The sequence below is a fragment of the Oreochromis aureus genome, linkage group 13 (genome assembly GCF_013358895.1).
Source record: "Oreochromis aureus strain Israel breed Guangdong linkage group 13, ZZ_aureus, whole genome shotgun sequence".
In the NCBI taxonomy this organism is placed as follows: Eukaryota; Metazoa; Chordata; class Actinopteri; order Cichliformes; family Cichlidae; genus Oreochromis; species Oreochromis aureus.
In genome coordinates this window covers 11,529,895-11,551,404 of record NC_052954.1, presented here as the reverse complement: position 1 = coordinate 11,551,404, position 21,510 = coordinate 11,529,895, and the positions used below count along the sequence as shown (strand labels likewise).

Sequence of the window (21,510 nt, the reverse complement as noted above, 5' to 3'; positions counted from 1 at the left end):
CTATTTGTAATTAAGTAACTATTTTGTATTGATATGAACTAGATCATTTTGATGTGGTATAAGTTTGTCCCTTTTTATGACTGTAATAGAGAGAGTCCAAATAATTTAGGTCTGCCATCTGCTGGGCAATTTCAGAACTATGTATGCAAACAGATACATGTACAGAGAAAATAAAGTTTTGGCCTCCTTTTACACTCCAAAGCCAAGCCATCCGTTTACGAAGGAGATGATCAGCAGCCAGAGGTTAAAGAGGGGGTTAAGGGTGGGACCGGAAATTATAGCAGGCGATGATAAGGGGGCCTAACTCCCCATTTTCCTGTAGAAATAAAGGTCCTCTGCTTCACTGTGAATATATAACTATCTAAATATAAATAATACTACATGCAGTGAATGTTTGACTGCATGGGTATTTGTATGAACCTCAGTCCGCTACTTACTATTCCTAACTGCTTTACTTTGTACAACTATAACTATAATATATCACAGTGGTTCCATCTTGTGCTTAAGTCCAGCTATTATATTATTACTGGGTAACTACGTCTCCTCCTAATTTGTGCAACAGGCAACTACGTCTCCTACTGTATGTAGTTATTACATAGGAGGCCTGTGCACATTATAATCAGTGTAACGCACTGAATTTTTTAAGTTAATTTTTTTAATCCAAAGTGGTTGTTCGGACTTTAGCGCCCCATTTATATAAATAAACAAATGAATAAATAAATCCTGAAACAACCCTAATCCAGAGATTTACTGTAAGTCTACTGTGTGGACTATGGCAGACCAGAAACCACTCTTAACATCTTTGTCAGTAAGTGCTATAAAACTTACAATGATTCAGACCTTTGGCTGGGATCAAATGACTACTCTCGTGGTCATGCTTAAAAACTTCCTGGTTCCATATAAAGGAGAAAGTCAAAAAACTGGCATGGGCTTTTTTATTAGGAGAAAAGAATGCTGTGAAATCCACAATTAGACTATTTAAATGTGATACTATATATTTGTGTATACAGTGACATAAAATCTATTTATATGATGGATCAAATGAATATTTTGTGAATACGACTAAATCAGGAAACACGTAGTCAGCATATGGTTGTGGTTATGTATGAAATCAAAGTTGGATGTAAACGTGTAAAGGTTTGATGTAAAAGTAAAAACGTGTACACACGCTTTTGGGAAATGTAAAGAAAAAAGTTGCTTCTTAACTTATTGTAGTTGATAAACTAATATATTATATCTGTGTGAAGTCTGACATCTGCTGGTCAAAGTCAGCAACACAGCTACAGCACTGTAAAAATGCATTTGATGGATGCATTGAATGCATAGCTGATGAAGGGAAAGAGCAAGCTAAACCTAACAGAGCAGGAACTAATGTGCTATTAGTCAACAGCTACGTGTTTATCCTTTGATTAATTCATCTTTTATCCTTGCAATCACTCTTTTCCTGACTGCTTAATTATTTCATAAATGCCCTCATACATAGAACAGATGTGATTACATCATTCTTATACGTTTCATCTGCTCCCTCATAGACACCGTGTGTAATTTTAGCATCTTCTTTCTGGGTTTTTCACATAATATGGTGTTTCCTATGTCTTAAAACAAGTCATCACAAATGTGCCCTGTCCTTTTAGATGCAGTGGCACAGAGGTAAGCCAAAAACTAAAACTTGAGAGGTCAGTCAAAGGGCTTCTCCTGGAAACCAGCCAGCCTGTGGGGCAGTGCGCTGATGTCAAAAATGCATTAAGGGCCTCTAATCTTTAACAGAGAGCAGGTGATGGCACTCTGCATGCCAGGCGACGTGTTTCATCCCTGCTCTTACCCTAGCTGTGTGTAGCCTAAGTCCTGCATTCTGTCTGTAGAACAGAGCTTTTTGTCTCTGAGTATTGTTCATGAGCCAGGCGAGCTGAATGAAAGGAGAACTGGGATGAGTGGTGTGTGAAGGGGTGGATGAAAAGACTGCGCTATGTGAGGTCTAGGGTTTGGTGCTCACTGCCGAAAGAAAGAAACACATTAAGATGTGTAAGGGAGTACAGACCTGCTATACTGTGATTTAAATGACTGAATCACACGCTTCCTGTGTGTATAAATTTGAACTTAATAGTATTTGTGACTTAATAGTAGAGAGGTGTTTTTCCCCCCCATAAATTTCCTCCACAATCTTCAGTGACACTAAAATACAGCACATATAAACATAAAGATAAACAACAGCGTTGTTTAATCCGGTTCCGTGTCCGCTGCTACTTCCACAGTGTGCCCGCTGTGGTTATGAGGCGGTCTGAAGGAGTCTGGAGTCAAATTCCTGAACACGTAAGAGCTCCAACGCGACGCATGACGCAAGGGCGCAGCGACTAACGGATTACTGATCAACTGATCGATGTGTCGACTAACAGACAGATTTGCCTGGGCTCTGTACTTCTGCCACTGCACACCACCGCTGGTTGTGTTTTCCATACTTTTCCCACAAGGAACAGCACGACGTGAAGTCCATCTTCTTTCTCCAGACCGTCAGTTCAGGCGCAGCGGGACCCACTTTTTTCCAACAGGGGGAGAAATGTAAGAATCTGATGTACCATAAATGTTTGTGTCAAGAAATTTTCATCAGGGACAAAACAGCGCGCTGGGAAGCCGTTTTCACCCGTCACTCACTGTGTGCAGTGAAAATATAGCAGCCCGGGTTCACTTTTCCATAACGGAAATGAGATCAGTCCCTTTGCCTGGCTCCACTTCTTCTAAAACATGGTCGATGTAACTCTATGCAGGCTTGTGCCACCGGGGTCTGACTTTCTTTGACTTTTCAACACAAACAGCCTTTTTTTAATGGAAAAATGTTCGCTGGACTGATGGGACTGGAATGCCACAGCAACTCTCTGCTTCACCGCCGCGAAGCCATTCAAGGTAAAACACAAGATTTTTAACTATCAGCTGATGTTCTCACACTAACACTGGTCTTTTACAGGATATATATACCCCCCAGGAACTACATACAACTTTAATACACCGAAATTGGACAAAATAGTAGTATTAGGATGTACTAAGCCGGCAGTTTTTAGGGAGGGATAATCATCAGATGATTAAACAAAAGCAGAACAGCCGCAGTGAAGACTCATAGCCTGTTTAATAATGCATTGCCTGGAATGTGTATGAAAGTTCACAGTTCCCTGGATCATAAAGGTTTAAAGTCTCCCTACCAGTCACTCTTGGATGAGTAATGATAGATGATGAGTTGGAAATGATTAAATACTTAAATAATATGTTCCTCACCTCTTTAGACAAAGTAGAGAAGAATTTTCCTAGATATTGTCTCTATTTGGGTCTTTTAACATGTTTTACACATATAAAATGGGCTTAACTAATAAATAGAAATGTGATCCAAGTCTGTTCATGCAGGATGCCGGTAATCAGACCTCCATTAGACCCATTTATCAGACTGTTATGATCTCGCCACATGCAACAGGGTAACTGCTGCAGTTAAAAGGCTGCTAGATGTGGCAAACCTTAGATAAAAATCTATTTCCCAAAGTGCTTCCGAAACAGCTTCTGCTGTGAGTAGATTTTTCCCTGGTCTCTGGTTTCTGTTGTGTGACATTTTTGAATGAATCTAATCTACAAAAAATATCAAAATGTCTATTAAAGAGTACGTGCAGTGTGTAAATGAATCTCTATAACACAGACTCAACTGATCCTCATGTGATTACAGTCTGACAAGAGCATAGCAGAGACGCAATCCTTGGAATATCCCCACCCTTTAACCTACTGTGCAAAATGGAGAGATAAGGGCCAAGATTTAGGACCAAAGATAGGACTTGGCATTGGAGCATACTGTATTGTTGGGTTTTCATCCACTTATGTAGTCATTTCTTTAGTAAGATGAATAGATATCACTGCTAACTTTCACTTCCCCTTTTTGTGACGCTCTGTTTGGTCACAAGTGGCGAGGTTTCGCACATCTGCCGAGCAGTGCTGCTTCTCAGGAGGTTGCTGACATGCAGATCCGCTTGTGTGTGTGTGTGTGTGTGTGTGTGTGTGTGTGTGTGTGTGTGTGTGTGTGTGTGTGTGTGTGTGTGTGTGTGTGTGTGTGTCAGAGGGTGCTGAGCTTGTTCCTCAAATGTTTGTGTTTTTATGAGATCCCCTGCATTCCTCTCTGTCTTTGGCTCAAGCACTTTCAGTGCCCAATTGGATGCAGTGTTTAACCTAAGGGTGCTGAGGAGGGCCTCTTTAATCTCCAAAGGTAAATAATCTCGCCTCTTCTGGCTGACATGCTTCTTTTTCTCAGGCTCTCTGCACAGTTTCTTCAGCACTGATAACATGCTACAGTGAGAATGCTGTCATTGTGGCAGAGGGACTGTTTTATCTTTGGTGTTGAACCACAGAACGTCACTGCTTGCTTGTTTGTATTTTCTGTCTGAATTCCTGGCAAACTATTTTAGCTCAAAGCCCGACAGGAAGTAGAAAATACCTCTGAGGGGCTTCAGCCAAAAAATAGATGCCCCTCTGACACACACACAAGCCAGCAGACACAAAACAATAGGCCCCGAGGCATTTCCTTCCCCTTAAACCGGGAAGAGCTCTCTTTGTGTAATCGAAGTATGGCGAGGTAACGTCCCTCTTCTTTTGACTGCTTAGTTCTTGATAGAAGGCTTAGTATAACATCTAGCCACACCAGATGGTAGACAGTGTGCGGTTGTAGCTGTAACCTACAGATAGTGTTGGGTTTCTTACATCAGTTATGGACCAGTGGCCACGTCTGCAAGGACCCTCTAATGGACCTGTGTGTAACCCAAGCTTCGGTCCCAGTGGACAGAAAGCTCTAAGTGGCACACACACACACACGCACAAACAGAAAAACACTGTGTCTACAATGGGAGCATCCCTGTGTTACTCTCACTTGAAATACTGCTATCACTGGTCTCTATTTGAGTCTCTTACAGTCTCATGGGATAGTTTAGGAGTGGCATCGTCGAGGTTACTGGGTGTTGGGAAGTGGGCTGTGGTTTGCTCATCGGTCATGCTTTGTTCAATGCCCCACATTCCTGTCTTGATAATTGTGCTCCCACTGCAAAAAACACATTATTTGTAGAGGTTTACAGTTGTGTAAGATGTTGTTTTTATGTGTTTGTTTGCATTTTCTACTTTTGGATTTGTTTTTATCGTAGTTAAAGCGTTTAACAGGCTTTTACACTGACAATAGTACAACTGATCCCAGTGTTTTCAGCACTGTCAGTGTGCCTCTGTGTGACTTCAGTGTTCGTGAGTGGGAGGAGACAGCAAGAGCCAGAAGTGAAAGAAGGAGCAGCGCAGCTGTACACAAAGGGGCTGTTGATCCCCAGCATTTGAGCGCGCCTCCTCGTCTGAATCCTAAACATGATATGTATTAATCACGTGGCCCTGCAGCAGGTGTCTGACTCCCATCACAATCTGGTCTTTATCATTACGCTCCACTTTCAGACCAAACGCTGTTTGCATGCATGTTTGTATCAGTTCTTGTTACTAAGATTGGCAGTGTCTGTGCTTCACAAGCTATTTCGGTTATGCCCCCTTTACAAAAAACATGGATTTTGTAATAACTGAAAAGTTTTGAGACAAGCCACCTCTTCTGTGAGTGCAGTCCAAGTGGGTTTGATAAAGCGAGGCTAATCAGTATTGTTTTAAACAAAGGTGTTTTCCACATCCTTCAGTTCATTGCTTTGGCTGGAAGACTCACAGGTTTTAGCACCCCGTCAGAAATAGATCTCAGTTAAACTCTATCAGCCTTATTGCTTTAAGAAAAAGAGAGAAGCTGAATGGTTATAAAAACAACAGCATCATCAGTGCCGGTTTGTTAGTGGACCAACATGAATCAGACATTGCCTGTGTGCCCTTTGCCCTATATTTCAGTGAAATAGGCTCCAGATCCAGGTGTGAGCCCCCTGCTATGCTTTGAGAACCTGCCCTCTGAAGAATTTTGCTATTTGCAAAAATAAACAAATGCAAATCTAACCTCAGAATATATTGTTCATGCATCTGGTATCCCACAGAGAGGCATGTCTTAACTTATAAATGACTGTGCAGCTTTGGTATTTCCCAACAGCTGGAGCAGAACCCTGGGAAATGTCACACATCTGCCCAACTTTTTTTTATTCAGTCCGTTAGGCACTATCTTTAAAGAACAAGGTCATTTTGCTGGATCACAGCTGCTTCGGGTACTTGTGTAATTAGCACATGTAGCATTACATCTTCCTGCTGTAGCTGATGATTACATGGTTAATCCTACCAGTTCTATGAGGTCATGCGTTATCTTCCTCATGGCCATGTTGTCAAGCTTAATGGTTAATCTCTGCATCGACAGGTGGCAGAGCATCAGGGACAGCTGGCAGCTCCAGCCGTAAGAGGCTCCACCGAAGACCAGGGTACATGAGAGGAGAGCAGTGCAGACTGCAGAGCGCCACTCAGGAAGAGGAGGAGGACGAGGAGGATGTTGGGACAGCCACTTTTATTACCAATGGAAAATCAGGATGTGACGCTGACATAGATGATGCAACTAATGCTCAAAGGCCAAGTCCAGCTGCTGCAGAGAGTGTGTCTTTAATAAATCATCAACAGCCTGATAAACACACGTGTAGCTCCTGGAAGACTCAGAGCTTTGTCTGCTCTGTTACCCACCCTCCTTCCCCTGTGAACTGCAATTCTAAGAGTACATCCAGCCATCTGGGCCAGTCCTCACTGCCCCACAATGAACTCAGGTTAAGTTCGAGCCTGGACACTCATTCAGAGCCAGAGGACTCTTTTAACTCCAGCTTCAGTTTCATCCAACAGTCACTTACCTCCAGCCAGAAAACAACCGCCACACCCACACAAGAACAAGAACTAAGTTCATCAACAAAAGCATCTGACCTGCCTCAGACAAAACCTGAAACCTTACCTGTCGAGCACAATTTCCCTAAGCAGTCGTCTCCTGCTCAAACACCACCTGGAGGAAAGTTTTGGCGAGAATGCCTGTTTGCCGCCCACGTAGAAAGATCCCACGTGCCTGACTGTGAGGCCCAGTCTGTTGATATAGAGGTCACCTCCTCACTCTCCCTGGACTCGGACAGTACCTCTGCCTCCTCTGTCACCTCAGGCTACGAGAGCGCTACACCTGCCTTGGAGCAAGGCTGGGACAACCTGCTGAAGAAGTACGAGGGCGTGCTGCAAGACTGCCTCCAAAACAACCGCACTCACACCAAGGTGGGCATGACAGACTCATGAAATTCACATATCAGTCATTTAAATTAATCTCCCAACAAGGTCTAGAGCAGTGATGTCAAACTCATTTAACACTGTGGGCCACATACAGCCCACTTTGATTTTAAGTGTGGCGAACTAGTGAAACTCCACTTTCTGTCTGTGTAAAGTTTAACTAAACATTTTTCCCAGCAACATCTTAATATAAGAAGAAATTTCAACAGTATGTCTGTTCTATATGATAAATATGTAAAATAACAGAAAAAGTTCTGGTACCCCTCACTGTCCTATATTTATAATAATGTTCTTTTATTTCTATAGTAGAAATTTTCTATGATGGACATAGTCAATACAGGAACTTCTCTGTCATTTAATTGTTTTTCTGTTATTTCTGACTATTTGGTGTAGTATAGATTGCAATGGGGGGTGGTCTTTGTCAGTGGAAAAAGCTGTAAAACTTAGGAAAATACAGTGAAAAGTTCAAAATCTATTCAGTCCTTGACATTTTCCAAATTCTTCCAGTGGGCCAGATTGGAGTTTTTGCCGGGCCTTAGGTTTGACACCATGGTCTACAGTCAAGATGAGACTAAACTACATAGAGATGAATACTATATTAAATCAGGAAACCTGTATTTGCTTTCCTTACTAGTTCCAGCTCATACCTTGTTGGTAGATATGAAACTACAGCTAGCAGCTACTTAGCTTAGCAAAAAAAAGGGAAAGAGTTAGCGTTGTTTTGAGTTAGTTGAGTAACTGTGAAACTCACTAATCATCTGTTTAATCTATACTAAGTATCAGAACTAAGTTGCGCTTTAAGACCTGGTTAAGTATGTGTCTTTTTGTTTACACTTGTTTTAGACGTTCAAGCTAACCAGCTAGCTTTTTCTGCAGAACATTGTACTTACAGACTCATCAGAGTGATGCTATATTGATGCTTTCTTGTTTTATTAAGAAAGGCAAAAGCGAGTAGGTTTAGATTTTTCTGAAAGAGAAAACTAATGAAATAATGTTAATGCTTGTTAGTTATCCAGCATAAATCTACTGCTCCATGTCTAAGCATTCAACTCACCTACTTAACAAAATTTTTGGTTAACACTTTGTAATACTGCACGGACATAATTCCCTTGTAATTAAATGAAATTTAAATATAGTTTATTTGAAAAATACAAAGTCATTAAATTTACAAGGAAATACTTAAAGATAGGTACACTAGAATAAGGGAGTAAAAGGGAATAACTGTAGGTATTTTACAGAAAAGAAGATAAATTATTCTGTAATTAATATTAAGTACTACCTAAGTACTTTTAATTAGTGCATAATTTATGCATTTTGCAAGAAATTAGAAATAATTGCATTGTGAGTATTTTACAAAAAAGCAAACAATATTTCCCTATCTTACATTCTAAGCTTGAAAGTGATAAAAATGATAAAAACAGATTTGAAACATTTTTCAGTATTTGCTTTAGTGTTTTACATCTCATCGAATCTTTCAGGTCCTCATCAAAAAAAATTAAAGTCAAAGTAAAACGCTGAAGTACTGTAGTCAAGTTATTGTTAACGCCCTTTCCTCAGCTTGCTGACCCAGTATCACTTTGACCTGACAGTCATTGCACCCACCTTTTTTTTTTGCATGTATTGACTGTTTAAAAGGCGATGAACTCTGGAGTTACTGTTGTGTAACCTGTTCTGTCTTCTGTTTGCTGTCTCTCAGATTGAATCCATGATGTTGAAGCTGCAGAGGCTCCAGCAGAAAGCAATTCTGGACGACGATTATGACGCAGGTAAACCAGTTTAGCCATTTCAGTTAAGGTTGACAAGATAAAGTCTTTATGAATGATTTGATAAGATTCTCTTTATCTTTTTACTATTTGTTTTTAAGAAGTTAAAGTTTTATATTACTAAACATAATAACTTAAAGTTATAGAAAAGAGCACTGTTCAAAGTGAAAATATTCTGACTCCGTGACCAGAAAGCCACAGGAGCTTAACACGTGTTGTCCTAACTCATGAGTGAGCTCTCACTCACATGTTTGGATGACATCATTTATCACTTTGATGTTTGCCTCTTTATTAAATTTCTTGCTAATTTGCTGTTCACCATACTGACATGACCTGTTTGAAAGAACATGTGAGAGATGAGGCACAGAGCTTTTTAGCGCTGACTGTTTCGTACATACCTCCGAAAACTTTACATGGTTGACTTACCTTTTTTTTTTATCCTGTAATGGTAGTAACTAGAAAATCTTCAATTTATGTGGTTTAAAACAGAAAGTAGCACAGTTATTCTGTCGACCCAAATGAAAATAAAGGGTATTTACAGTGAAATAAGGGAAGGTTTTACAGAAAAGTTTACAGGAAGGGGTTCCACGTGATTATTGCAACGAAACAACAAAGCCTCAAACCTAACAAATATCATTTGTACTTGTACCTGACCTAGATATTGCAAAAAAATATAAACAATCAAACCAAAAACTGCATTTTAACCCATTTCTTTTATTTTGTGATAGAACAAATACATAAGATACATCTGCTTCTGTGGTTAACACATTTGCATTACACATAGAAGATCCCTGGTTTGATACCAGGAGACAGAAATCCCTGGGAGGGTTTTGTCAAGAAAGGCATCCAGCCTAAAAACCCACCATATTAAAACCATGTGTGTCTATCTGCATGTGGTGACCCCTGTGAATAAGGGAGAAGCTTAAAAAAAGGTTTAAATACACATGTTTCTGAATCCTGTAGATCTGTTCGAACGTGCTTATTATTTGGGTCAGTGTTGTTTGCCTTGGCTGGTGTTCTCCTCGTCTATTCATTCTCTGACTTATACGTTTAGTTTGCTGTTTTTCCACTTACACAGTGTTGGATTAAATAGCTGATGAGATGGGTTCTGTAAATTCTGTCTGTGTATGTTGTGCCTCGCCTCTGTCAGTGCGCCCCAGGGCAGCTGTGGCTACAATGTAGCTTGCCATTACCAGTGTGCGAATGTGTGTGTGAATGGGTGGATGACTGAATGTAGTGTAAAGCGCTTTGGGGTCCTTAGGGACTAAGTAAAGCGCTATACAAATACAGGCCATTTTAATTTAGCTATGAACCCGCCAGACTGGGATAATTCTAGTTTTAGGGTCATATGTGTTTAAAGAACCAAGAAATGCAGATTTTTATTCAGGATTCATTAATGCAGCAAGTTCAGAACTGTTGTCAGAAATGTGCCCCCTTTAAATGACTTCTAGTAAAGGGCTAGAACACAACACCACTTGCTGATAACTGGACTCCTCTAGCTGATGTTTTCTGCATGTTATTGAGCATGTGTGTATGTGTGTTCACAGCTGAGCGCTTTGGGAAAAAGTTAGAGGAGCTGTCTCGAGAACGAAGCACTCTGAAGCTGGGTTTACCCTCCCAACAGCCCAGTGTGGCGTTGTTCCTGGAGAGGCTCAGACAGGCGGTGGACAGCGCCCTCCAGAGGGCAGACTGCAGTCAGCACAGGTCAGTGCTGGTTTGATCATGTTAACTGAAACACTATATTTAAAACTTTAACTGCATACAGTATATAAGTGGAATATAATATGAAATGTGGTTACACTGAAAATTACTTTTCCTGTTTTGTTTAGGACCTCATTTTATATTGTGTGTCACTTAAAAAACAGATCTACTTTTATTGCAATAAACTCCCTTTGTTCAGGATATAATGGGGTTTATTTGAGTTCATAAGCTCACTCACTCTCTTTTGTTGCAATATTGTAGCACAGATCAAAGAGGGAGAGCTCTCCAAAATAGCTCTCGCGACAGGAAGGAAATCAGGTGGGGCCTCTTCAGAGAGTATCCCGAACAAATATAAGCAAAAGGATTTTAGGTCACCTCAGATAAACAGTAGATTTTCCACTGTCACAGAGTTATTTGATGAGAATCAGTGGGAAAAAGTGATTACACACAACCATAATGTATGTTACCCATCTTCAGCTCTCTTTAGCTTTCTCTTACAGAGATTGAAAACAACATTACATGTGGATTAACCTCCTGAAAATGTTAATCAAAGCTGTTGAAAATGGTGTCATTTTGTGGCAGAGAGTGTGCAGAGCCTGTTGCAGGGGAGCAATCCGGCTCATCACAGGGTCCACTGCAACGAAGAGAACGTCTGATACGAGAGAGACGGCTTGTCGAGGTAAATTCGGCTCACGTCGTTCCGCTTTGTACGTCAGGCTGGTCTGAGTTAGGCTCCTCTGAGAATTTAATAAAACAGCTTCTTTCCTTGCTCACAAAGGTGAATGAAGTTTGTAAAATATGCATAGCTGTCAGCAGTATTTACACTGACAGTGGATGAGTGTGAACAAGATTAGCTAATCTCGCTGCTACTTTAATATCAAACAAACTATTGATTAACAATTCTGATAAAAGCTAATAACTCACCAGTCAAGTTTCTTTCTGTTTCAGATTAGGTATTTGAATTTTTCATTTAATCTGCTGGCTTGAAAAACTGAAGTACTACTTCACTGTTACTGATTACCTTCATAGAAACTATGTTATTTCTAACATACATGTAAAATGAATAAAATGAACATTGCTCCACCTCTGCAGGAGGAGATCGCAGAGCTGCAGCAGAGACTGGTGGAGCTGAAGGACCGTAGCCGGTGTCTGGAGCAGCAGATCCAGCAGGAAGAGCAGCAGGTGGAGGCTGAGGAGCTGGAGGGCTCCGTGCTGAGGAGCTGCAGCACGGCTCAGCTTCGCGACATGAGCCGAACCCTCCAGGACCTCGTCGCTTCTGAAAATCGCACACAAATCTCAGTCTCTCGTCCTCCCTCCATGCTCAGGTCAGCGCCATATATGTGATGATGTGCTTGCTTAAATGTCACTTTTGTGACATGAAAGGCTGTGTTTGCATGAGCCAGAAAAAAAGGAAGTGGAAAAAGTGCAAGTGGAAAAATAGAGAACTAAGCAGTTGTGTCTTTTTGAGCATATTTAATAATAATGCTTTCATCTTATCCGAGTGATTGCATGAAATAATTTCAAATTTAGAGCCTCCCTTAGCCTCCTTTACAAAGCTGCAGGTAATGAATGAATCAAATATGCTGTTCCCAGGAACAGAAATTTTACAGATGAGGATAAAATTATTTGCCTCTACCACAAATCTGTCATGCGCAATGACATGCTTTAACTCTGTATTCCTCAAAGCTTGCAAAAAACAAGTTAAAAATGAGAGTTATCCCCCAATGTACACACAGTATATACATCTTCTCTGCCTCTGAAAAAGCACTGAGAAAGACCGGAACGAGAACTAGTCAGAGATGAGTCTAAAGAGCCCAGAACAGCTGCCATGCTGAAATGTGCTAAGGATAACCTAGAGAAAGATTATTCATACTGGAAGTGCATCCTTTGGTGAGATGAGATGAAACTAGAGCTCTTTGGTCACAGAGAGAAGGGAGAGGCGTATAACCCAAACAGCACCGTCCCCACAGTGAAACACAGTGGTGGGAGTGTTATGATGTGGGGATGATTCAACGTTTCTGGAACTGGTAATCTCCTCAAAAGCATTTCATCACTAGTAATTCTGTCCTCATCTGTATTTAGGGAAAAACTTCAAACGAGAGAATCAAAGCTTTCACTGCAGATCTTTGGAGGTATTAAAGGCGTTTTGCTGTCCAGGATCTGCTTCTGCTGGGAAGCAGAATAGTTAAGAAAATGTGCAAATGTATGTGAAAAATGGAAATTGAGGTCTTGAGCATTGAGAAAACATTTTCACACCTTTTGAATTTTGCACGTCGGTATGACAGTTTCTCCTGTCGGTCGTTGGACTCTCAGTTTGATTGGTCGAGCCGGATCTAACACCTAAACTGTGAAAAGTGTCCGCTGATTGGGCCTTTACATGCATAACCTTTACTCACAACTAGTTTGAAGGTAACATAATTTGTGTTGTTGTGTTAATTTGATGTATTTCTACATACACATTTATATACAATAGAGGAATCGGCACAGCCTAAGTCAGGGATGAGGAAAACAAGCCCTGAAACTGAGCTCCATGACAGCATCCTCCATGACAGCCATTTGTTTATCCACTTTATGATGGTTTCCTCCTCTGACAGCAGGAGGACTGGAGTTTTAAACATAATTCTTTACTGTAAATGTAGAAGAAGTATTTTTGGTACCTGACACCAGCTTAATAGACAGGTAACATTTATCCAGTGCAGTCAAAAGGTTTTGTACTCTTTCATTTTTCATCAAAACTCCAGGAGATGCATCTCCTTATTTAATCCTACTCAAAATGTGCAATAAAAGCCAGATTTGTATTTAATATTACTTTGATAAAAATATCAAAACATCAATTAATTTGGGCAAAATTAGCCACAGTAATGATAATTTAACCTTGTGCAAGATCTTGGTGTGGTTACTATGCATAAAGCATTTGTTTAGTACAAGTCTGTCAGATGTGCTCACTTCTTATGCAGTGGTTAGTATTTGTATTTGTGCAATACCTGGAGTGGCCAGGTGGGGCTGCTGTAGAGCTGCAAATGCCGGTGACCATGCAACAGTCTGTCCATAGGGTTTTTTTTTTTTCTTTCCTCATGTTACATGCATTTAATTAGCCCATTTTGAAGTTGATGTGTCAGGGGCGATCTGCTGTTTCTAAGTCGTCGCCTCCCAGCTTCATCCATCCTCAGACAAAGTGGCACTTTGAATAAATCTTACAGCAGAATTGTCAAAATCACACCATCACGTTTCAACCAAATCAACACCTCCAGTAACAGCACAGAAGACACCTAGCCTTGCATTTACATGAATCATTACCCTTTTTATCAGCTTACAGGCAAAATTGCTCACTTTGTTCGGTGATCGACAGGTCTGCCCATGCAGCACTGGATGCCTATTGTTCCTGGAGAGGTTCAGCTCATGTATTTCAGGTCTCTATAAACAAAAGCCACTGACAAATGGATGTAATGTAAAGCAGTTTGCAGCCCTTTAGGAGTAACTTGTTTCTTAGATTCAGAGAGGACAGCTACTTTTCCCCCCTCTTATCCCATGTGCCTTCAGTCTTCTTCTCTCACACCTGCTTGAACCTGCTTTGAATTTTAATGGCTTTTTTCTTAGATGCTAATGATTACTTTGCATCATATCCTCTGAAGTTAATAGCTTGCAAGGGAGCACTGTGGAAAGCCTCTCCGTCTTGCCACTCGTTAGAAAGACATGTAAATTGTACTTATCGCCTTCTTGGCGGTGTGACCCACCACCACTGGCATAATTTGATATCTGGCTTATTCTCACCCTGGCTGAAACGCATTTATTCTCGTTGCTGATTGAAATTGCGACCTCAGATTGGATATTCAGCTGCACATCTGTGGGTGGCTTGCCACGGGTCACCGTGATGATTGTGTTGCAGTCCCCCTTTTCCAAACAACACAGGATATTTCTGTCTCGTATCAAGTTTTTTTCCACACGAATACTGAATTAAAGAAATCCACTCGGCGCTATAAGACTGATGTTCAGAGACAACATTTAACTCTGACTCGCTCTGAGCATCAGCTTGAATAACATGGAGTGGACATAATGATTTTTGTGAGACAATTGGGACTGTCTCAAGGTGACTGTACTGTGCATAATGGATTTTATGCTCCCTTTTCTCCATCTTGTAATTGATTTAGATCTGTCACCTAATAGTGTGACCTTAATGGGTTGTCCTGTTTTCCCTTATTGTCTGAAATATTGGGCTAGAGTTGAATCCAACAGGCCAGTTAAAGAAAACACAAATATTGAGCCATATTTTATAATGGAAGACGTTTTTCAGGTTCAATCTTCTCTTTATTTTGATGTAGTTTATTCCAAAAAGGGGCACACTCGCTCACAGCGTTTGTCTTTCTTACGCTAAAGTAAGCCACCCAGATGCAGACTCAAGCTTCACTGGTTACAGCATTTGATTTCAAATGCAAAATTTAAAGCTCATGTCCTCACAATGCAGGTCTCTCATGCTCATGTTTGCACACAGTATCAACTTATATGTATTTTTTACAACCAAAGATGAACAGTGTGCAAAGAACTTACTCTGTATGGAGATACCTGCAAGTCTTTTATCTTCTGTATGCCAAGATGTTTAGTACGAAGCTAAGAGAAGTAAGAAAGTCTTGAGCTAACCCACATAAACTTGAAAATTGGTGGTGATGGTATGGACACCTTTATTCTTAAACACAGCCTGAGCTCTTTGGAAAACTTTCTTGTAATTCCTTTAAGTAGTCTTCAGGAATAGTTCTCCAAGCTTCTTTAGGGACATTCTACTTTGGATGTTGGCTGCCTTTTGTTTTGTTTTTTGTAAAGATGATCCCACAACTCTTCATTAATGTTGAGGTCTGGGCTCTACGGAGGCCAATCCATGACTGATAGTGTTCCACTGTGTGTTTCTCTATCTAGGTATGTTTTTATTGCATTGGCAGTGCGTTTGGGATGATTGTCATGCTGAAAAATGAAGCTGTTGCCAATCAGACGCTTTCCAGATTACATGGTGGATCAAAATCTGATGGTACTTTCCTGCGTTTATAATTCCATCCCCATCACCACTGGCTGAAATGTGGCCATAAACCATGACAGAGCCTCCACTGTGTTGTACAGCTGGCTTTAGACACTCACTGTTGTACCTCTCTCCTCACCTCCTTCATATATGCTGATGAAGACCTGTTGCCAATGAAACTTTCTTCTTTAACTATCTAGATAGACAATTATATGTTTGTTTTCTCCTCGACTTGTCAAGGTTTTTAAGGACACTGCACACTATGTCTGCACACTAAGTTTTTGGCTAATAGCTCTTTAGTTGCACCAACAAGGTGATTTACATTCAACTAAACAAATGATGCATTTTCATGACAGGCTGCTATATTATTCAATTCAATTCAATTCAATTTTATTTATATAGCGCCAAATCACAACAAAAGTCGCCTCAAGGCGCTTTTATATTGTACAGTAGATAGCACAATAATAAATACAGAGAAAACCCAACAATCATATGACCCCTATGAGCAAGCACTTTGGCGACAGTGGGAAGGAAAAACTCCCTTTAACAGGAAGAAACCTCCGGCAGAACCAGGCTCAGGGAGGGCGGGGCCATCTGCTGCGACGGTTGGGGTGAAAGAAGAAAAACAGGATAAAGACATGCTGTGGAAGAGAGACAGAGATTAATAACAGATATGATTCGATGCAGAGGTCTATTAACACATAGTGAGTGAGAAAGGTGACTGGAAGGAAAAACTCAATGCATCATGGGAATCCCCGGCAGCCACGTCTATTGCAGCATAACTAAGGGAGGATTCAGGGTCACCTGGTCCAGCCCTAACTATATGCTTTAGCAAAAGGAAAGTTTTAAGCCTAATCTTGAAAGTAGAGATAGTGTCTGTCTCCGAATCCAAACTGGAAGCTGGTTCCACAGAAGAGGGGCCTGAAAACTGAAGGCTCTGCCTCCCATTCTACTTTTAAATACTCTAGGAACAACAAGTAAGCCTGCAGAGCGAGAGCGAAGTGCTCTAATGGGGTGATATGGTACTACAAGGTCATTAAGATAAGATGGGGCCTGATTATTTAAGACCTTGTATGTGAGGAGCAGGATTTTGAATTCAATTCTGGATTTAACAGGAAGCCAATGAAGGAAGCCAAAACAGGAGAAATATGCTCTCTTTCTAGTCCCTGTCAGTACCCTTGCTGCAGCATTTTGGATCAGCTGAAGGCTTTTCAGTGAGTTTTAGGACATCCTGATAATAAAGAATTACAGTAGTCCAGCCTGGAAGTAATAAATGCATGAACTAGTTTTTCAGCATCACTCTGAGACAGGATATTTCTAATTTTAGAGATGTTGCGCAAATGGAAGAAAGCAGTCTTACATATTTGTTTAATATGTGCATTGAAGGACATGTCCTGGTCAAAAATGACTCAAGGTTCCTCACAGCATTACTGGAGGCCAAGGTAATGCCATCCAGAGTAAGAATCTGCTTAGATACCATATTTCTAAGATTTTCAGGGCCGAGTACAATAACCTCAGTTTTATCTGAATTAAGAAGCAGAAAGTTAGCGGCCATCCAGGTCTTTATGTCTTTAAGACATTCCTGCAGTTTAACTAATTAGTGTGTGTTACCTGGCTTCATGGATAGATAGAGCGGCGTGTCATCTGCATAGCAGTGAAAATTTATGCTATGTCTTCTAATGATGCTGCCTAAGGAAGCATGTATAATGTAAATAGAATTGGTCCTAGCACTGAACCCTGTGGAACACCATAATTGACCTTAGTGTGTGAAGAGGACTCTCCATTTACTTGAACAAATTGGAGTCTATTAGATAGATATGATACAAACCACTGCAGTGCAGTACCTGTAATACCTACAGCATGTTCTAATCGCTCTAATAGGATATTATGGTCAACAGTATCGAACGCAGCACTGAGGTCTAGCAGGACAAGCACAGAGATGAGTCCACTGTCAGAGGCCATAAGAAGATCATTTGTAACCTTCACTAAAGCTGTTTCTGTGCTGTGATGAGCTCTGAAACCTGACTGAAACACTTCAAATAAGCCATTCCTCTGCAGATGATCTGTTAGCTGTTTGACAACTACTCTTTCAAGGATTTTTGATATGAAAGGAAGGTTGGAGATTGGCCTATAATTAGCTAAGACAGCTGGGTCTAGAGATGGCTTTTTAAGTAAAGGTTTAACTACAGCCAGCTTGAAGGCCTGTGGTACATAGCCGATTATTAGAGATAGGTTGATCATATTTAAGATTGAAGCATTAATTAATGGCAGGACTTCTTTGAGCAGTTTTGTAGGAATGGGGTCTAAAAGACACGTTGATGGTTTGGAGGAATTAATTATTGAAGTTAACTCAGAAAGATCAATTGGAGAAAAAGAGTCTAACTTAACATCGATGGTATTAAAAGTAGCTGTAGATAATATTACATCTGTGGGATGATTATTGGTAATTTTTTCTCTAATGATAAAAATTTTATTTGTGAAGAAGTTCATGAAGTCATTACTAGTTAACGTTAAAGGGATTGTTGGCTCAGTAGAGCTCTGACTTTTGTCAGCCTGGCTACAGTGCTGAAGAGAAACCTGGGGTTGTTCTTATTTTCTTCAATCAGTGACGAATAGTAAGATGTCCTGGCTTTTATGGAGGGCTTTCTTATAAAGCAACACTATTTCTCCAGGCTAAATGATGATCCTCTAAATTTGTGACACGCCATTTCCTCTCCAGCTTACGAGTTATCTGCTTTAGGTTACGTGTTTGAGAATTATACCACGGAGTCAGGTACTTGGATTTGAGGCCTTAGTTTTCACAGGAGCTACAGTATCCAGAGTCGCATGCGTAGTGAGGAGGTAAAATTATTAACAAGATAATCGACCTCTGTTGGAGTAGCGTTCAGATAGCTGCTCTGCTCTATGTTGGTACAGGGCATTGAAGATGATAACAGTGGGTGGATTATATTCTTAAACTTAGTTACAGCACTTTCAGAAAGACATCTACTTTGATAAAGTCTACTCTCCACTGCTGTGTAATCAATTATTGTAAATGTAAATGTTATCAGGAAATGATCAGACAGCAGAGGGTTTTCAGGAAACACTGTTAAATGTTCAGTTTCTATGCCATATGTTAAAACAAGATCTAGAGTGTGATTAAAGTGGTGGGTGGGTTCTTTTACATTTTGAGAGAAGCCAATTGAGTCTAATAACAGATTAAATGCGATGTTGAGGCTGTCATTTTTAGCATCTACATGGATGTGTAGAGTACAACACTGGTTCAGACCTTAAATTAGATTTATTTTTTTGTCCGTGAATGATTCATAGGTCGGTTTTAAGTGGCTTAACAAATAAAAAACTGTTCCTCTGAGAGTGGTCAGGTAAAAGGACTGGACTAGAAATGATAAAAATATGGCCAATGTCTAAAGAAAGACCTTGAAAGACCTTTAGAAAGCCAGGCGAACGATTCCTCAAGAGCACTTTAAAAGATTGCAATCTGAATAATTAGCTGCAAAATATAACATAATGTCTCATTTTTGTGCACGGCTGAACTGGTCATTGAATATTTGCTCCAATGCACTGGACAAACACTCAAGACTTTCCTTTAAAAAGTTATCCAAGGTTCAGTTTGATAGTCGTTAGTTTGCAAACCCTTAAGTGGTTAGCTGCCAGATGAGTAGAAGCTAAAAGAATAAAATAAAAAAAATCTAGATTGGAACAGGAGATAACTCCTGATTTCATCTCCAAAATGAAAAAAATTACCTTTAGTCCTGCACTGTGACATTTATGTTTTTATTTTGCAGACTCCAGGAGCAGGAGCAGGCATTAAATCTGTCCATTAAGGAAGCCACTGCTAAGGTAAGCCACTGTTCCGCTGACTTGATTTATTCTATAACATCTCATTCTCCTCTCAGCATGTCGACGATGACTGAATGTGTGTGAATATCTAATAAGCAGTAAGTCAAAATACACATTGTGTCTTGTGTGAGTTTCGGTGTTTTCAATATACGTACTAAATGTCAGTGTCTGTATTCATGAGCTTGTTTCTGTTTGACAAGGCAGTAAACTCTCCAGTTTTTTTGTTGTTTTTTGCAAGAGTCACAGGAGTTGTCATTTTGAATAAATCCTCCCTAAATTCTAAATCATTTGTAAAATTATTACAACACCTGATGATTAAAAAAAGCTGTCCGATTTGCTTAAATGCACACTTTCAAAATCAACTGAATGAGTAAAACATGGCTAACGTGGTGATTTGAAGCCCGTGTCCGTTGTTTGTGTGTATACCTGGGTTTGCATGCTGCTGTGTAACTAGAATTCACTCATGCTTATCAAGGGTTTGCTTTTCCTTTGTGCTCCCTGCACAAGGTGTAATCAGAAGACCATAAGAAGCAAAAACTTGATTTGGATGTAGCAGCGGTTCCTGTTAATGTTGAGATTTTGCACTGCTTCTGTGCTGCTGCTGCATTTGGATCTCTCTTGCACATATGCATCAGTACAGACGTCAAATGTGCCGTGAGAGCGGTCAGTGTCTGTCTCAAACTGACCTGAATTTTTCATGTCAAAGATGATCACTGGTGATGAGAACTGAGTCTCCAGCTACTGTAGGTCTCAGAGGCTCAACAGCAGTCTTAAGCAAATAGCCTCGGGTATGACTTTCAACATGGAGTTCATGTTGTTCAACTGTAACATCCTGAGGCATCTGCAACATTTAGCACAAACAACGTCAGCTTTAGTGTGTTTCAGTGTACCACCGTGTGGGTTCTAAAAACCCTAATCCCCACATCTGTTTACCTGTAACTCCTCTCCTCTTCCCCAAAAAGCAATTCATCATTTGGGGTTGCGTTGCAGCGCGTGTTGTCAGATTGACACTTTTAGGGTGAGATCCAAACAATGAGCTCATCTATACCTTGCTAGTACTGGATGATGTTGGATATCCATTAGCCTTTATTCTTTGTGGCACAGATTCAACAAGCTGCTGGAAACATTTCTCTGAGATTTTGGTCCATATCGACATGACGGCATCACACAGTTGCTGCATATTTGTGGGCTGCACATCCACGATGTGATTCTCATGTTCCGCCACAACCCAGAAGTGCCCTACTGGATTGAGCTCTGGTGACTGTGGAGGGCATTGAGTACAGAGAACTCATTGCCATGTCCACGAAACCAGTTTAAGATGATGTGATCTTTGTCACATACGTTATTCTGCTGGAAGCAAGCATTAGAAGATGGACACACTGGTTATAAAAAGGTGAGCGTAGTCAGCAACAGTACATGCTCAGTTGGTAATAAGAGGACCAAACTGTGCTAAGAAAATATCCTCTATATTATTACACTTCACAACATCGATTTCCTGTTCTTAGCTGACCATTTCGTTCACCCAGTGTGATCTTCTGCTGTTGCTGCCCATATGCTTCAAGGTCAATGTGTTGTGTGTTCAGAGAGGCTCTTCTGTATACCTTTCTTTGTGACGAGTGGTTATCTAAGCTATGGTTGTCATCCTCTGTACTCTGGCATCAACAAGGCATATTCATTCAGACATATGCTGCTTACTAGTTATTTTCTTTTTTCAGATATTTATATCCTGAAACTAGATGCATGGAATAAGGAGAGAGAAGCACAGAGTTAGCTCTGTAAAGCTACTGTCACTGAGTCTTTCAGAAAGCCATCATCAAATGACTGATTGATGTTGCCGCCGCACCTGAAAGAAATGTTGTGGGTTTCTACCCAGATATACATTTACCATCATCACAAAGTAGCCATTGTTAAGCTAAAATGAGAAGTTTGGTTCCTAGATGATATATTCACCAAGTGGAAAATTGCTCACCTGCTGTGACAAAA

At 40.4% G+C, this 21,510-nt stretch overlaps 1 protein-coding gene across 3 annotated transcripts in view; it reads left to right on the top strand.

Annotated features, from left to right (window-relative positions):
* The first annotated feature begins 2,285 nt into the window (after positions 1-2,285).
* The window catches only part of disc1 (DISC1 scaffold protein), a 49,736-nt gene continuing 30,511 nt past the window's right edge, over positions 2,286-21,510 (top strand). Inside the window, exons 1-8 of one of the 3 annotated variants that reach the window (XM_039621594.1) lie at positions 2,286-2,556; positions 2,763-2,898; positions 6,329-7,206; positions 8,915-8,984; positions 10,529-10,685; positions 11,265-11,361; positions 11,775-12,007; positions 19,473-19,527. In XM_039621594.1, coding sequence (XP_039477528.1) covers positions 2,829-2,898; positions 6,329-7,206; positions 8,915-8,984; positions 10,529-10,685; positions 11,265-11,361; positions 11,775-12,007; positions 19,473-19,527 — 1,560 coding nt within the window. In that variant the 5' untranslated portion in view covers positions 2,286-2,556; positions 2,763-2,828. Of the gene's footprint in view, positions 2,899-4,102; positions 4,232-6,328; positions 7,207-8,914; positions 8,985-10,528; positions 10,686-11,264; positions 11,362-11,774; positions 12,008-19,472; positions 19,528-21,510 lie in introns of those variants that run through there. The other 2 variants (XM_031737562.2, XM_039621593.1) reach the window with 2 other exon arrangements.